General features: G+C 53.6%; 1 protein-coding gene across 1 annotated transcript in view; it reads left to right on the top strand.

Annotated features, from left to right (window-relative positions):
* LOC123995421 (sushi, nidogen and EGF-like domain-containing protein 1) overlaps window positions 1–17383 on the top strand; it is a 163746-nt gene that overhangs the window by 77653 nt on the left and 68710 nt on the right. Inside the window, exons 6-9 of the mRNA XM_046299018.1 lie at window positions 3766–3879; window positions 9660–9773; window positions 14968–15081; window positions 17101–17157. Coding sequence (XP_046154974.1) covers window positions 3766–3879; window positions 9660–9773; window positions 14968–15081; window positions 17101–17157 — 399 coding nt within the window. The remainder of the gene's footprint in view (window positions 1–3765; window positions 3880–9659; window positions 9774–14967; window positions 15082–17100; window positions 17158–17383) is intronic.

Below are 17383 nucleotides of genomic sequence, written 5' to 3'. Positions count from 1 at the left end.
ATTGCCCCTAGATCTGAGAGGATTTGATAGGTTTAAAGACAGGCCCTGTTTAGAAACAACCCCATAGCCCCTAGATCTGAGAGGATTTGATAGGTTTAAACACAGCCCCTGTTTAGAAACAACCCCATAGCCCCTAGATCTGAGAGGATTTGATAGGTTTAATAAAGGCCCTGTTTAGAAACAACCCCATAGCCCCTAGATCTGAGAGGATTTGATAGGTTTAAAGACAGGCCCTGTTTAGAAACAACCCCATAGCCCCTAGATCTGAGAGGATTTGATAGGTTTAAAGACAGGCCCTGTTTAGAAACAACCCCATAGCCCCTAGATCTGAGAGGATTTGATAGGTTTAATAAAGGCCCTGTTTAGAAACAACCCCATAGCTCCTAGATCTGAGAGGATTTGATAGGTTTAATAAAGGCCCTGTTTAGAAACAACCCCATAGCCCCTAGATCTGAGAGGATTTGATAGGTTTAATAAAGGCCCTGTTTAGAAACAACCCCATAGCCCCTAGATCTGAGAGGATTTGATAGGTTTAATAAAGGCCCTGTTTAGAAACAACCCCTTAGCTCCTAGATCTGAGAGGATTTGATAGGTTTAATAAAGGCCCTGTTTAGAAACAACCCCATAGCCCCTAGATCTGAAAGGATTTGATAGGTTTAATAAAGGCCCTGTTTAGAAACAACCCCATAGCCCCTAGATCTGAGAGGATTTTATAGGTTTAATAAAGGCCCTGTTTAGAAACAACCCCATAGCCCCTAGATCTGAGAGGATTTGATAGGTTTAATAAAGGCCCTGTTTAGAAACAACCCCATAGCCCCTAGATCTGAGAGGATTTTATAGGTTTAATAAAGGCCCTGTTTAGAAACAACCCCATAGCCCCTAGATCTGAGAGGATTTGATAGGTTTAAAGACAGGCCCTGTTTAGAAACAACCCCATAGCCCCTAGATCTGAGAGGATTTGATAGGTTTAAAGACAGGCCCTGTTTAGAAACAACCCCATAGCTCCTAGATCTGAGAGGATTTGATAGGTTTAAAGACAGGCCCTGTTTAGAAACAACCCCATAGCCCCTAGATCTGAGAGGATTTGATAGGTTTAAAGACAGGCCCTGTTTAGAAACAACCCCATAGCCCCTAGATCTGAGAGGATTTGATAGGTTTAAAGACAGGCCCTGTTTAGAAACAACCCCATAGCCCCTAGATCTGAGAGGATTTGATAGGTTTAAAGACAGGCCCTGTTTAGAAACAACCCCATAGCCCCTAGATCTGAGAGGATTTGATAGGTTTAATAAAGGCCCTGTTTAGAAACAACCCCATAGCCCCTAGATCTGAGAGGATTTGATAGGTTTAATAAAGGCCCTGTTTAGAAACAACCCCATAGCCCCTAGATCTGAGAGGATTTGATAGGTTTAAAGACAGGCCCTGTTTAGAAACAACCCCATAGCCCCTAGATCTGAGAGGATTTGATAGGTTTAATAAAGGCCCTGTTTAGAAACAACCCCATAGCCCCTAGATCTGAGAGGATTTTATAGGTTTAATAAAGGCCCTGTTTAGAAACAACCCCATAGCTCCTAGATCTGAGAGGATTTGATAGGTTTAAAGATAGGCCCTGTTTAGAAACAACCCCATAGCCCCTAGATCTGAGAGGATTTGATAGGTTTAATAAAGGCCCTGTTTAGAAACAACCCCATAGCCCCTAGATCTGAGAGGATTTGATAGGTTTAAAGACAGGCCCTGTTTAGAAACAACCCCATAGCCCCTAGATCTGAGAGGATTTGATAGGTTTAATAAAGGCCCTGTTTAGAAACAACCCCATAGCCCCTAGATCTGAGAGGATTTGATAGGTTTAATAAAGGCCCTGTTTAGAAACAACCCCATAGCCCCTAGATCTGAGAGGATTTGATAGGTTTAAAGACAGGCCCTGTTTAGAAACAACCCCATAGCCCCTAGATCTGAGAGGATTTGATAGGTTTAATAAAGGCCCTGTTTAGAAACAACCCCATAGCCCCTAGATCTGAGAGGATTTTATAGGTTTAATAAAGGCCCTGTTTAGAAACAACCCCATAGCTCCTAGATCTGAGAGGATTTGATAGGTTTAAAGACAGGCCCTGTTTAGAAACAACCCCATAGCCCCTAGATCTGAGAGGATTTGATAGGTTTAATAAAGGCCCTGTTTAGAAACAACCCCATAGCCCCTAGATCTGAGAGGATTTGATAGGTTTAAAGACAGGCCCTGTTTAGAAACAACCCCATAGCCCCTAGATCTGAGAGGATTTGATAGGTTTAATAAAGGCCCTGTTTAGAAACAACCCCATAGCCCCTAGATCTGAGAGGATTTGATAGGTTTAATAAAGGCCCTGTTTAGAAACAACCCCATAGCCCCTAGATCTGAGAGGATTTGATAGGTTTAAAGACAGGCCCTGTTTAGAAACAACCCCATAGCCCCTAGATCTGAGAGGATTTGATAGGTTTAATAAAGGCCCTGTTTAGAAACAACCCCATAGCCCCTAGATCTGAGAGGATTTGATAGGTTTAAAGACAGGCTCCGGGAATTTTGGTGACTAGTAAAACCATTTTTTAACCCTTTGAGCTGGATGTATCAATGCGTAGTTCATACACTACATGACCAAAGGGTATGTGAACATCCATCATTAATATGGAGTTTGTCCCCATTTTGCTGCTGTAACAGGCCTCCAGTCTTCTGGGAAGGCTTTCCACAGATCTTCAAACATAACATAATCTGTTCCACTCCTCTCTCCTCTCTGGTCTTATCTCTCCTCTCTGGTCTTCTCTGTTCCACTTGTCTCTCCTCTCTGGTCTCCTCTCTCCTCTCTGGTCTCTGTCCCTCTCCTCTCTCCTCTCTGGTCTTATCTCTCCTCTCTGGTCTTATCTCTCCTCTCTGGTCTCTGTCCCTCTCCTCTCTCCTCTCTGGTCTTATCTCTCCTCTCTGGTCTCTGTCCCTCTCCTCTCTCCTCTCTGGTCTTATCTCTCCTCTCTGGTCTTCTCTGTTCCACTTGTCTCTCCTCTCTGGTCTCCTCTCTCCTCTTTGGTCTCTGTCCCTCTCCTCTCTCCTCTCTGGTCTTATCTCTCCTCTCTGGTCTTATCTCTCCTCTCTGGTCTCTGTCCCTCTCCTCTCTCCTCTCTGGTCTTATCTCTCCTCTCTGGTCTTCTCTGTCCCTCTCCTCTCTCCTCTCTGGTCTCTGTCCCTCTCCTCTCTCCTCTCTGGTCTTATCTCTCCTCTCTGGTCTTCTCTGTTCCACTTATCTCTCCTCTCTGGTCTTATCTCTCCTCTGGTCTCTGTCCCTCTCCTCTCTCCTCTCTGGTCTTATCTCTCCTCTCTGGTCTTCTCTGTTCCACTTGTCTCTCCTCTCTGGTCTCCTCTCTCCTCTCTGGTCTCTGTCCCTCTCCTCTCTCCTCTCTGGTCTTCTCTGTCCCTCTCCTCTCTCCTCTCTGGTCTCTGTCCCTCTCCTCTCTCCTCTCTGGTCTTATCTCTCCTCTCTGGTCTTCTCTGTCCCTCTCCTCTCTCCTCTCTGGTCTCTGTCCCTCTCCTCTCTCCTCTCTGGTCTTCTCTCTCCTCTCTGGTCTTCTCTCTGTGTGTGTGTGTGTGTGTGTGTGTGTGTGTGTGTGTGTGTGTGTGTGTGTGTGTGTGTGTGTGTGTGTGTGTGTGTGTGTGTGTGTGTGTGTGTGTGTGTGTGTGTGTGTGTGTGTGTGTGTGTGTGTGTGTGTGTGTGTGTGTGTGTGTGTGTGTGTGTGTGTGTGTGTGTGTAGATGTAGAGGAGTGCTCGTCATCTCCATGTCAGAACGGAGGTACCTGCTCAGACCAGGTTAACGGCTTCATCTGCCAGTGTCCACCTGGGTTTACAGGGACAGTCTGCCAAACAGGTACAGCACCCTCTCTCCCTCCCTCTCTCCTTACTCTACCTTTACCCCAATCACACAACCATCTGTCCCACAACCTTGTTCCTCTCTGTTCTCCCTTTCTCCTCTCCTCTCTCTCCTCTCTGTCTCTCTCTCTCCTTACTCTACCTTTACCCCAATCAAATGTATTTATAAAGCCTTTCTTACATCAGCTGATATCTCAAAGTGCTGAACAGAAACCCAGCCTAAAACCCCAAACAGCAAGCAATGCAGGTGTAGAAGCACGGTGGCTAGGAAAAACTCCCTAGAAAGGCCAGAACCTAGGAAGAAACCTAGAGAGGAACCAGGCTATGTGGGGTGGCCAGTCCTCTTCTGGCTGTGCCGGGTGGAGATTATAACAGAACATGGCCAAGATGTTCAAATGTTCATAGATGACCAGCAGGGTCAAATAATAATCACAGTAGTTGTCGAGGGTGCAGCAAGTCAGCACCTCAGGAGTAAATGTCAGTTGGCTTTCATAGCTGATCATTCAGAGTATCTCTACTGCTCCTGCTTCTCTAGAGAGTTGAAAACAGCAGGTCTGGGACAGGTAGCACGTCCGGTGAACATGTCAGGGTTCCATAGCCGCAGGCAGAACAGTTGAAACTGGAGCAGCAGCACGACCAGGAGTCCTGAGGCATGGTCCTGGGGCTCAGGTCCTCAGAGATAGAGAAATAAAGAGTCCCACTCCTCTCTCCTCTCTGGTCTTCTCTGTCTCTCTCCTCTCTGGTCTTCTCTGTCCCTCTCCTCTCTCCTCTCTGGTCTCTGTCCCTCTCCTCTCTCCTCTTTCCTCTCTGGTCTTCTCTGTTCCACTCCTCTCTCCTCTCTGGTCTTCTCGGTCCCAGTCCTCTCTCCTCTCTGGTCTTCTCTGTCCCTCTCCTCTCTCCTCTCTGGTCTTCTCTGTCCCTCTCCTCTCTCCTCTCTCCTCTCTGGTCTTCTATGTCCCTCTCCTCTCTCCTCTCTGGTCTTCTCTGTCCCTCTCCTCTCTCCTCTCTCCTCTCTGGTCTCTGTCCCACTCCTCTCTCCTCTCTGGTCTTCTCTGTCCCACTCCTCTCTGTTCTCTGTCCCTCTCCTCTCTCCTCTATGGTCTCTGTCCCACTCCTCTCTCCTCTCTGGTCTTCTCTGTCTCTCTCCTCTCTGGTCTTCTCTGTCCCTCTCCTCTCTCCTCTCTGGTCTCTGTCCCTCTCCTCTCTCCTCTTTCCTCTCTGGTCTTCTCTGTTCCACTCCTCTCTCCTCTCTGGTCTTCTCGGTCCCAGTCCTCTCTCCTCTCTGGTCTTCTCTGTCCCTCTCCTCTCTCCTCTCTGGTCTTCTCTGTCCCTCTCCTCTCTCCTCTCTCCTCTCTGGTCTTCTATGTCCCTCTCCTCTCTCCTCTCTGGTCTTCTCTGTCCCTCTCCTCTCTCCTCTCTCCTCTCTGGTCTCTGTCCCACTCCTCTCTCCTCTCTGGTCTTCTCTGTCCCACTCCTCTCTGTTCTCTGTCCCACTCCTCTCTCCTCTCTGGTCTCTGTCCCTCTCCTCTTTCCTCTCTGGTCTCTGTCCCTCTCCTCTCTCCTCTATGGTCTCTGTCCCACTCCTCTCTCCTCTCTGGTCTTCTCTGTCCCACTCCTCTCTGTTCTCTGTCCCACTCCTCGCTCCTCTCTGGTCTCTGTCCCTCTCCTCTCTCCTCTCTGGTCTCTGTCCCTCTCCTCTCTCCTCTCTGGTCTCTGTCCCTCTCCTCTCTCCTCTCTGGTCTCTGTCCCACTAGTCTCTCCTCTCTGGTCTCTGTCCCATTCTGCTCTCCTCTCTGGTCTTCTCTGTCCCTCTCCTCTCTCCTCTCTGGTCTCTGTCCCACTCCTTTCTCCTCTCTGGTCTCTGTCCCTCTCCTATTCTCTGTCCCTCTCCTCTCTGGTCTTCTCGGTCCCAGTCCTCTCTCCTCTCTGGTCTTCTCTGTCCCACTCCTCTCTCCTCTCTGGTCTTCTCTGTCCCTCTCCTCTCTCCTCTCTGGTCTCTGTCCCACTCCTCTCTCCTCTCGGGTCTTCTCTGTGCCACTCCTCTCTCCTCTCTGGTCTTCTCTGTCCCTCTCCTCTCTCCTCTCTCCTCTCTGGTCTTCTATGTCCCTCTCCTCTCTCATCTCTGGTCTTCTCTGTGCCACTCCTCTCTCCTTTCTGGTCTTCTCTGTGCCACTCCTCTCTCCTCTCTCCTCTCTCATCTCTGGTCTTCTCTGTCCCTCTCCTCTCTCATCTCTGGTCTTCTCTGTCCCTCTCCTCTCTCCTCTCTCATCTCTGGTCTTCTCTGTGCCACTCCTCTCTCCTCTCTGGTCTTCTCTGTGCCACTCCTCTCTCCTCTCTGGTCTTCTCTGTGCCACTCCTCTCTCCTCTCTGGTCTCTGTCCCTCTCCTCTCTCCTCTCTCCTCTCTCCTCTCTGGTCTTCTCTGTCCCTCTCCTCTCTGGTCTTCTCTGTCCCACTCGTCTCGCCTCTCTGGTATTTTCTGTTCCACTCCTCTCTAGTCTCTGTCCCAGTTCCTCTCTCCTCTCTAGTCTCTGTCCCTCTCCTCTCTCCTCTGCTCCTCTCTGGTATCTGTCCCAGTTCCTCTCTCCTCTCTGGTCTCTGTCCCTCTCCTCTGCTCCTCTCTGGTCTCTGTCCCAGTTCCTCTCTCCTCTCTGGTCTCTGTCCCTCTCCTCTCTCCTCTGCTCCTCTCTGGTCTCTGTCCCTCTCCTCTCTCCTCTGCTCCTCTCTGGTCTCTGTCCTAGTTCCTCTCTCCTCTCTGGTCTCTGTCCCTCTCCTCTCTCCTCTGCTCCTCTCTGGTCTCTGTTCCAGTTCCTCTCTCCTCGCTGGTCTTCTCTGTCCCTCTCCTCTCTCCTCTCTGGTCTTCTCTGTCCCTCTCCTCTCTCCTCTCTGGTCTTCTCTGTACCTCTCCTCTCTCCTCTCTGGTCTTCTCTGTCCCTCTCCTCTCTGGTCTCTGTCCCTCTCCTCTCTCCTCTCTCCTCTCTGGTCTTCTCTGTCCCTCTCCTCTCTCGTCTTCTCTGCTCCATGCTCTGCTGGGCCAGGAAAGAGGATGTCAGCTTGTAAAAGCTAGATTTCATCTGACCTGCCAATGCACAACCTGATAAGATATTTCCTTTAGGGTCATCTCCTTGTAATATGCATACCAGGTCAATGACAGGTCTCTCTGCTCCTCCTGCCAGGTCTCTCTGCTCCTCCTTACAGGGTTCTCTGCTCCTCATGCCAGGTCTCTCTGCTCCTCCTGCCAGGGATCTCTGCTCCTCCTGTCAGGTCTCTCTGCTCCTCCTTACAGGGTTCTCTGCTCCTCCTGCCAGGGATCTCTGCTCCTCCTGTCAGGTCTCTCTGCTCCTCCTTACAGGGTTCTCTGCTCCTCCTGCCAGGGAACTCTGCTCCTCCTGTCAGGTCTCTCTGCTCCTCATGACAGGTCTCTCTGCTCCTCCTGCCAGGTCTCTCTGCTCCTCCTGCCAGGTCTCTCTGCTCCTCCTGCCAGGTCTCTCTGCTCCTCCTGTCAGGGTTCTCTGCTCCTCCTGTCAGCTCTCTGCTCCTACTGCCAGGTCTCTCGCTCCTCCTGCCAGGTCTCTCTGCTCCTCCTGCCAGGTCTCTCTCCTCCTCCTGCCAGGTCTCTCTCCACCTCCTGCCAGGTCTCTCTGCTCTTCCTGCCAGGTCTCTCGCTCCTCCTGCCAGGTCTCCTGCTCCTCCTGCCAGGTCTCTCGCTCCTCCTGCCAGGTCTCTCTCCTCCTCCTGCCAGGTCTCTCTGCTCCTCCTGCCAGTTCTCTCGCTCCTCCTGCCAGGTCTCTCTCCTCCTCCTGCCAGGTCTCTCTGCTCCTCCTGCCAGGTCTCTCTCCTCCTCCTGCCAGATCTCTCTGCTCCTCCTGCCAGGTCTCTCGCTCCTCCTGCCAGGTCTCTCTCCTCCTCCTGCCAGGTCTCTCTGCTCCTCCTGCCAGGTCTCTCTCCTCCTCCTGCCAGGTCTCTCTGCTCCTCCTGCCAGGGATCTCTGCTCCTCCTGTCAGGTCTCTCTGCTCCTCCTTACAGGGTTCTCTGCTCCTCCTGCCAGGGATCTCTGCTCCTCCTGTCAGGTCTCTCTGCTCCTCACGACAGGTCTCTCTGCTCCTCCTGCCAGGTCTCTCTGCTCCTCCTGCCAGGTGTCTCTGCTCCTCCTGTCAGGGTTCTCTGCTCCTCCTGTCAGCTCTCTGCTCCTCCTGCCAGGTCTCTCGCTCCTCCTGCCAGGTCTCTCTGCTCCTCCTGCCAGGTCTCTCTCCTCCTCCTGCCAGGTCTCTCTCCACCTCCTGCCAGGTCTCTCTGCTCCTCCTGCCAGGTCTCTCGCTCCTCCTGCCAGGTCTCTCTGCTCCTCCTGCCAGGTCTCTCGCTCCTCCTGCCAGGTCTCTCTCCTCCTCCTGCCAGGTCTCTCTGCTCCTCCTGCCAGTTCTCTCGCTCCTCCTGCCAGGTCTCTCTCCTCCTCCTGCCAGGTCTCTCTGCTCCTCCTGCCAGGTCTCTCTCCTCCTCCTGCCAGATCTCTCTGCTCCTCCTGCCAGTTCTCTCGCTCCTCCTGCCAGGTCTCTCTCCTCCTCCTGCCAGGTCTCTCTGCTCCTCCTGCCAGGTCTCTCTCCTCCTCCTGCCAGGTCTCTCGCTCCTCCTGCCAGGTCTCTCCTCTTCCTGCCAGGTCTCTCTGCTCCTCCTGCCAGGTCTCTCTCCTCCTCCTGCCAGATCTCTCTGCTCCTCCTGCCAGGTCTCTCGCTTCTCCTGCCAGGTCTCCTAGTAACACTCCTCCTGCCAGGTCTCTCTCCTCCTCCTGCCAGGTCTCTCTGCTCCTCCTGCCAGGTCTCTCTGCTCCTCCTGCCAGGTCTCTCTCCTCCTCCTGCCAGATCCCTCTGCTCCTCCTGCCAGGTCTCTCGCTTCTCCTGCCAGGTCTCCTAGTAACACTCCTCCTGCCAGGTCTCTCTCCTCCTCCTGCCAGGTCTCTCTGCTCCTCCTGCCAGGTCTCTCTCCTCCTCCTGCCAGATCTCTCTGCTCCTCCTGCCAGGTCTCTCGCTCCTCCTGCCAGGTCTCTCTGCTTCTCCTGCCAGGTCTCCTAGTAACACTCCTCCTGCCAGGTCTCTCTCCTCCTCCTGTCAGGTCTCTCTGCTCCTCCTGCCAGGTCTCTCTCCTCCTCCTGCCAGATCTCTCTGCTCCTCCTGCCAGGTCTCTCGCTCCTCCTGCCAGGTCTCTCTGCTTCTCCTGCCAGGTCTCCTAGTAACACTCCTCCTGCCAGGTCTCTCTCCTCCTCCTGCCAGGTCTCTCTGCTCCTCCTGCCAGGTCTCTCTCCTCCTCCTGCCAGATCTCTCTGCTCCTCCTGCCAGGTCTCTCGCTCCTCCTGCCAGGTCTCTCTGCTTCTCCTGCCAGATCTCCTAGTAACACTCCTCCTGCCAGGTCTCTCTGCTTCTCCTGCCAGATCTCCTAGTAACACTCCTCCTGCCAGGTCTCTCTGCTTCTCCTGCCAGATCTCCTAGTAACACTCCTCTTGGACAATTCATCACCTTCTACTTAATCAGCCTGGTTTATTCAGTAATGCATGTGTTGATACTGCAATCACCCTATTCATCCTCATGTCTCTCTGTCTCTGTCTCTGTCTCTGTCTCTCTCTGTGTGTGTGTGTGTGTGTGTGTGTGTGTGTGTGTGTGTGTGTGTGTGTGTGTGTGTGTGTGTGTGTGTGTGTGTGTGTGTGTGTGTGTGTGTGTGTGTGTGTGTGTGTGTGTGTGTGTGTGTGTGTGTGTGTGTGTGTGTGTGTGTGTGTGTGTGTGTGTGTGTAGATGTAGAGGAGTGCTCGTCATCTCCATGTCAGAACGGAGGTACCTGCTCAGACCAGGTTAACGGCTTCATCTGCCAGTGTCCACCTGGGTTTACAGGGACAGTCTGCCAAACAGGTACAGCACCCTCTCTCCCTTACTCTACCTTTACCCCAATCACACAACCATCTGTCCCACAACCTTGTTCCTCTCTGTTCTCCCTTTGTCCTCTCTCTCTCTCTCTCTCCTCTCCTCTCTGTCTCTCTCCTCTCATCTCCTCTCCTCTCTGTCATCCCTCTCCTCTCTGTCATCCCTCTCCTCTCTGTTCTCCCTTTGTCCTCTCTCTCTCTCTCCTCTCCTCTCCTCTCTGTCTCTCTCCTCTCATCTCCTCTCCTCTCTGTCATCCCTCTCCTCTCTGTCATCCCTCTCCTCTCTGTTCTCCCTTTGTCCTCTCTCTCTCTCTCTCTCTCTCTCTCTCCTCTCCTCTCTGTCTCTCTCCTCTCATCTCCTCTCCTCTCTGTCATCCCTCTCCTCTCTGTCAACCCTCTGTCCTCTCTGTTCTCCCTTTGTCCTCTCTCTCTCTCTCTCTCCTCTCCTCTCTGTCTCTCTCCTCTCTTCTCCTCTCCTCTCCTCTCCTCTCATCTCCTCTCCTCTCTGTCATCCCTCTCCTCTCCTCTCTTTTCTCCCTCTCCTCTCTGTCTGTCTCTCTCCTCTCTGGTCTCCCTCTCCTCTCTGTCTGTCTCTCTCCTCTCTTTTCTCCCTCTCCTCTCTGTTCTCACTTTCTCCTCTGCTCTCTGTCTGTCTCTCTCTCTCCTCTCCTCTCCTCTCTGTCTCTCTCTCCTCTCCTCTCTGTTCTCCCTCTCCTCTCTGTCTGTCTCTCTCCTCTCCTCTCTGTCTCTCTCCTCTCATCTCCTCTCCTCTCTGTCATCCCTCTCCTCTCTGTCATCCCTCTCCTCTCTGTTCTCCCTTTGTCCTCTCTCTCTCTCTCTCTCCTCTCCTCTCTGTCTCTCTCCTCTCCTCTCCTCTCCTCTCATCTCCTCTCCTCTCTGTCATCCCTCTCCTCTCCTCTCTTTTCTCCCTCTCCTCTCTGTCTGTCTCTCTCCTCTCTGGTCTCCCTCTCCTCTCTGTCTGTCTCTCTCCTCTCTTTTCTCCCTCTCCTCTCTGTTCTCACTTTCTCCTCTGCTCTCTGTCTGTCTCTCTCTCTCCTCTCCTCTCCTCTCTGTCTCTCTCTCCTCTCCTCTCTGTTCTCCCTCTCCTCTCTGTCTGTCTCTCTCCTCTCTGTTCTCCCTCTCCTCTCTGTTCTCACTTTATCCTCTGCTCTCTGTCTGTCTCTCTCTCTCCTCTCCTCTCTGTCTCTCTCTCCTCTCTGTTCTCCCTCTTCTCTCTGTCTGTCTCTCTCCTCTCTCTCTCTCCTCTCCTCTCTTTTCTCCTTCTCTCCTCCCCTCTCTTCTCCCCTCTTACTTACCAGATGTCGCTATGTCCCGCCTCTCTGGGGCTTGCGTGATTTGACGCCTCTCCCCTCCCCCCTCTCAGTCCTGCCTTTTCCCCCTCTCCTCTCCCTTTTCCCCTTTCTGTCCTACCCTGTCCCCCTCTCCTCTCTCTGTCCCCCTCTCAGTCCTACCCTGTCCCCATCTCCTCTCCCTGTCCCCCTCTCTGTCCTGCCTTTTCCCCCTCTCCTCTCCCTTTTCCCCTTTCTGTCCTACCATGTCCCCCTCTCAGTCCTACCCTGTCCCCATCTCCTCTCCCTGTCCCCCTCTCCTCTCTCTGTCCCCCTGTCCTCTCCCTTTTCCCCTCTCTGTCCTACCATGTCCCCCTCTCCTCTCTCTGTCCCCCTCTCAGTCCTACCCTGTCCCCATCTCCTCTCCCTTTTCCCCTCCTCTCTGTCCTACCATGTCCCCCTCTCCTCTCCCTTTTCCCCTCTCTGTCCTACCATGTCCCCCTCTCCTCTCCCTTTTCCCCTCTCAGTCCTACCCTGTCCCCCTCTCCTCTCCCTTTTCCCCTCTCTGTCCTACCCTGTCCTCCTCTCCTCTCCCTTTTCCCCTCTCTGTCCTACCCTGTCCCCCTCTCCTCTCCCTTTTCCCCTCTCTGTCCTACCCTGCCCCCTCTCCTCTCCCTGTACCCCCTCTCTGTCCTACCATGTCCCCCTCTCCTCTCCCTTTTCCCCTCTCTGTCCTACCCTGTCCCCCTCTCCTCTCCCTGTTCCCCCTCTCTGTCCTACCATGTCCCCCTCTCCTCTCCCTTTTCCCCTCTCTGTCCTACCCTGTCCCCCTCTCCTCTCCCTGTTCCCCCTCTCTGTCCTACCATGTCCCCCTCTCCTCTCCCTTTTCCTCTCTCTGTCCTACCATGTCCCCCTCTCCTCTCCCTTTTCCCCTCTCTGTCCTACCCTGTCCCCCTCTCCTCTCCCTGTTCCCCCTCTCTGTCCTACCATGTCCCCCTCTCCTCTCCCTTTTCCCCTCTCTGTCCTACCCTGTCCCCCTCTCCTCTCCCTGTTCCCCCTCTCTGTCCTACCATGTCCCCCTCTCCTCTCCCTTTTCCCCTCTCTGTCCTACCCTGTCCCCCTCTTCTCTCCCTGTTCCCCATCTCTGTCCTACCATGTCCCCCTCTCCTCTCCCTTTTCCCCTCTCTGTCCTACCCTGTCCCCCTCTCCTCTCCCTGTTCCCCCTCTCTGTCCTACCATGTCCCCCTCTCCTCTCCCTTTTCCCCTCTCTGTCCTACCCTGTCCCCCTCCCCTCTCCCTGTTCCCCCTCTCTGTCCTACCATGTCCCCCTCTCCTCTCCATTTTCCCCTCTCTGTCCTACCCTGTCCCCCTCTCCTCTCCCTGTTCCCCCTCTCTGTCCTACCATGTCCCCCTCTCCTCTCCCTTTTACCCTCTCTGTCCTACCCTGTCCCCCTCTCCTCTCCCTGTTCCCCCTCTCTGTCCTACCCTGTCCCCCTCTCCTCTCCCTTTCCCCTCTCTGTCCTACCCTGTCCCCCTCTCTGTCCTACCCTGTCCCCCTCTCCTCTCCCTGTTCCCCCTCTCTGTCCTACCATGTCCCCCTCTCCTCTCCCTTTTCCCCTCTCTGTCCTACCCTGTCCCCCTCTCCTCTCCCTGTTCCCCCTCTCTGTCCTACCATGTCCCCCTCTCCTCTCCCTTTTCCCCTCTCTGTCCTACCCTGTCCCCCTCTTCTCTCCCTGTTCCCCATCTCTGTCCTACCATGTCCCCCTCTCCTCTCCTTTTCCCCTCTCTGTCCTACCCTGTCCCCCTCTCCTCTCCCTGTTCCCCCTCTCTGTCCTACCATGTCCCCCTCTCCTCTCCCTTTTCCCCTCTCTGTCCTACCCTGTCCCCCTCCCCTCTCCCTGTTCCCCCTCTCTGTCCTACCATGTCCCCCTCTCCTCTCCATTTTCCCCTCTCTGTCCTACCCTGTCCCCCTCTCCTCTCCCTGTTCCCCCTCTCTGTCCTACCATGTCCCCCTCTCCTCTCCCTTTTACCCTCTCTGTCCTACCCTGTCCCCCTCTCCTCTCCCTGTTCCCCCTCTCTGTCCTACCCTGTCCCCCTCTCCTCTCCCTTTCCCCTCTCTGTCCTACCCTGTCCCCCTCTCTGTCCTACCCTGTCCCCCTCTCTGTCCTACCCTGCCCCCTCTCCTCTCCCTGTTCCCCCTCTCTGTCCTACCATGTCCCCCTCTCCTCTCTCTGTCCCCCTCTCCTCTCCCTGTTCCCCCTCTCTGTCCTACCATGTCCCCCTCTCCTCTCTCTGTCCCCCTCTCCTCTCCCTGTCCCCCTCTCCTCTCCCTGTCCCCCTCTCCTCTCTCTGTCCCCCTCTCCTCTCCCTGTCCCCCTCTCCTCTCTCTGTCCCCCACTCCTCTCCCTGTTCCCCCTCTCTGTCCTACCCTGTCCCCCTCTCCTCTCTGTCCCCCGCTCCTCTCTCTGTCCCCCTCTCCTCTCTCTGTCCCCCTCTCCTCTCTCTGTCCCCCTCTCCTCTCTCTGTCCCCCTCTCCTCTCTCTGTCCCCCTCTCCTCTCCCTGTCCCCCTCTCCTCTCTCTGTCCCCACTCCTCTCCCTGTTCCCCCTCTCTGTCCTACCCTGTCCACCCTCTCCTCTCTCTGTCCCCCTCTCCTCTCTCTGTCCCCCTCTCCTCTCTCTGTCCCCCTCTCCTCTCTCTGTCCCCCTCTCCTCTCTCTGTCCCCCTCTCCTCTCTCTGTCCCCCTCTCCTCTCTGTCCCCCTCTCCTCTCCCTGTCCCCCTCTCCTCTCCCTGTCCCCCTCTCCTCTCTCTGTCCCCCTCTCCTCTCTCTGTCCCCCTCTCCTCTCTCTGTCCCCCTCTCCTCTCCTTGCTGCCGTTCCTGTTCCCACAGTCCAGCCTGTGGAGACGTATCAAACCTCCTCTAATATCTTTCACAGCCAGCAGCACATATTTTCAGGGTGAGGGGAGCGGCGTGGCGGATATATTCATCAGCTGAGTAAATATCCCATATATGCGTCTATCTCTCTCTGTGTGTATGTGTGTTTCCGTGTGTTTCCGTGTGCGTGTGTGTGTGCAAAGACTGAGCCTGCCTCAATGGTGCGCTGTGTGTACAAGGTGTCGACAACTTCACCTGTGTGTGTGTGGGGCTCTGTGTGAGTTAGCCGAGGGGGCTACCCAGTCTCTGTGTGAGACAGGTGAGATAGCCGAGGGGGCTACTCAGTCTCTGTGTGAGACAGGTGAGATAGCCGAGGGGGCTACTCAGTCTCTGTGTGAGACAGGTGAGATAGACGAGAGGGCTACCCAGTCTCTGTGTGAGTGCCTAGTGCACTTGGACCAGGGCCCTACCTAGTGCACATGGACCAGGGCCCTACCTAGTGCACTTTGACCAGGGCCCTGCATAGTACACTTTACCCAGGGCCCTACCTAGTGCACTTGGACCAGGGCCCTACCTAGTGCACTTGGATCAGGGCCCTGCATAGTACACTTTAACCAGGGCCCTACCTAGTGCACTTGGACCAGGGCCCTACCTAGTGCACATGGACCAGGGCTTTACATAGTGCACTTGAACCAGGGCCCTACCTAGTGCACTTGGACCAGGGCCCTACCTTGTGCACTTGGACCAGGGCCCTACCTAGTGCACTTGGATCAGGGCCCTACCTAGTGCACTTGGATCAGGGCCCTGCATAGTACACTTTAACCAGGGCCCTACCTAGTGCACTTGGATCAGGGCCCTACCTAGTGCACATGGACCAGGGCCCTACATAGGGTTCCATATGGGAAGCTGCCCTATTGAGAGAGAACCGTTCAGGTTTGGCTCGAGGCTAGTTCAGTTTCCCACATAGATGACGACTAGGTTTAAATAACGTAGATCTGTGTTGTCGTTTGTGGTCCCAGACATAGATCAGTGTTTTTCCCAGCCTTGTCTGAATGGAGGGGACTGTCGAGACCAGGTGAATGGTTATACCTGCACCTGTCCTGCTGCCTTCACCGGGACACACTGTGAGACAGGTGAGCTACGGATAAAAACCTCCCCTTCATTGGAGGGAGTACTATTCAACTGACTCCTTTGTCCCAGATGGCATACTATTCCTTATATAGTGCACTACTTTTGACCAGGGACCACAGAGGTGGTACTTGTACATGAAGCTGCCTCACGTTACAGAGTCAGTTCCTGCCCTACGGGCCGTTCTCATCAAGCTGAACCATCACTACAGAGTCAGGAGACAGACTCCTGCCCTACGGGCCGTTCTCATCAAGCTGAACCATCACTACAGAGTCAGGAGACAGACTCCTGCCCTACGGGCCGTTCTCATCAAGCTGAACCATCACTACAGAGTCAGGAGACAGACTCCTGCCCTACGGGCCGTTCTCATCAAGCTGAACCATCACTACAGAGTCAGGAGACAGACTCCTGCCCTACGGGCCGTTCTCATCAAGCTGAATCATCACTACAGAGTCAGGAGACAGACTCCTGCCCTACGGGCCGTTCTCATCAAGCTGAACCATCACTACAGAGTCAGGAGACAGACTCCTGCCCTACGGGCCGTTCTCATCAAGCTGAATCATCACTACAGAGTCAGGAGACAGACTCCTGCCCTACGGGCCGTTCTCATCAAGCTGAATCATCACTACAGAGTCAGGAGACAGACTCCTGCCCTACGGGCCGTTCTGGTTCCGACAAGGCTTACTTAAGTTCCCTTTAGGGAATAGGGTGCCATTTGGGATTCACTGACTTTTATTCTGCCCGTTTATGGAGAGAAGACACACAACATGGGTCCTGGTCAATAGTGGGCCATTTGGGAATAGGGGGGCATTTGGGAATAGGGGGCATTTGGGAATAGGGGGCATTTGGGAATAGGGGTCATTTGGGAATAGGGGGCATTTGGGAATCGAGGGGCCATTTGGGAATCGAGGGGGCATTTGGGAATCGAGGGGGCATTTGGGAATCGAGGGGCCATTTGGGAATAGGGGGCATTTGGGAATAGGGGGTCATTTGGGAATAGGGGGTCATTTGGGAATAGGGGGCATTTGGGAATAGGGGCCATTTGGGAATAGGGGGCATTTGGGAATAGGGGGAATTTGGGAATAGGGGGCATTTGGGAATAGGGGGACATTTGGGAATAGGGGGTATTTGGGAATAGGGGGCATTTCGGAATAGGGGGCATTTTGGGAATAAGGGGCCATTTGGGAATAGGGGGGCATTTGGGAAATGGGGGCATTTGGGAATAGGGGGCCATTTGGGAATAGGGGGCATTTGGGAATAGGGGGCATTTGGGAATAGGGGGCCATTTGGGAATAGGGGGGCATTTGGGAATAGGGGGCCATTTGGGAATAGGGGCATTTGGGAATAGGGGGCATTTGGGAATAGGGGGCCATTTGGGAATAGGGGGGCATTTGGGAATAGGGGGCCATTTGGGATGCATTTTACTTACACGTCTGGAACAACGGTTCATGATATAAAATGTTACCATAGGCGAGCCCTACTTCCTGCTCTCTGTTTTGACTTCCTGCTCTCTGTTTTGACTTCCTGCAATAGAACATGTTTCCAATTGGGACAGCAGGTATTAAACGAAACCTGACTAACCTCTCTCTCTCTCTCTCTGGGAGGATGAGACGGGTGAGGTCACATCCCAAATGCAACTCTTTTCCTTTTATATAGTGCACTACTTTTGACCAGGGGGCCAGTAGTACGTAGTGTACTGTATAGGCAACAGGGTGCCGTTTGGGAGTATCCCCGAGAGTGGCTAGGAGCTCCTTGTTAGAGTGACCTGGTGGTTTGTTGAAAGGTTTTGCGGCGTCTCCTGTTTTCAGAGCCTCAGCGTCGGTGTGGTTAGCTAATGGCTGAGAGCTGAGACCTTGGCGATGGGCTTCTCTACCAAGAGCAACAACACGAAACAGAGAGAAAGAAAGAGCTCCCTTTGTGTTATATTGCTGTGCCGTAGTATGCCGGCTCACTGTCCTTGTAACTGTCTGAATAATTCTTACGATTACCTCGAAAGCCTCAACCTATCATATTTTCTTTCGTAGAGTTGGCGGTGGTCAGTGTGAATTCATCATCTACTTCTCGAACTGAAAATCGAACAGGTGGGTTTTTCGCTTTGGAGGTCATTTGAATGTAGGTCATCAGACCGTCTATGATTTTGCCAGACAGAAACATGGAATCGGCTCGGGAGTCCTATTGGACAGAACCACCTCTCTCTGTCCAATAGGAACAGAGCACCTTGTCTGTGATAAACGTCTTTGTCCCAAAGCTTTTTTTTTTTTACACATTTTTATTCCAAACACTTGTTTCAAAGTACTGTACTTTCCT

Source organism: Oncorhynchus gorbuscha, linkage group LG02, assembly GCF_021184085.1.
Source record: "Oncorhynchus gorbuscha isolate QuinsamMale2020 ecotype Even-year linkage group LG02, OgorEven_v1.0, whole genome shotgun sequence".
In the NCBI taxonomy this organism is placed as follows: domain Eukaryota; kingdom Metazoa; phylum Chordata; class Actinopteri; order Salmoniformes; family Salmonidae; genus Oncorhynchus; species Oncorhynchus gorbuscha.
Note: the sequence above shows the minus strand (reverse complement) of the source record. Positions and strands in the feature narration are given on the sequence as shown.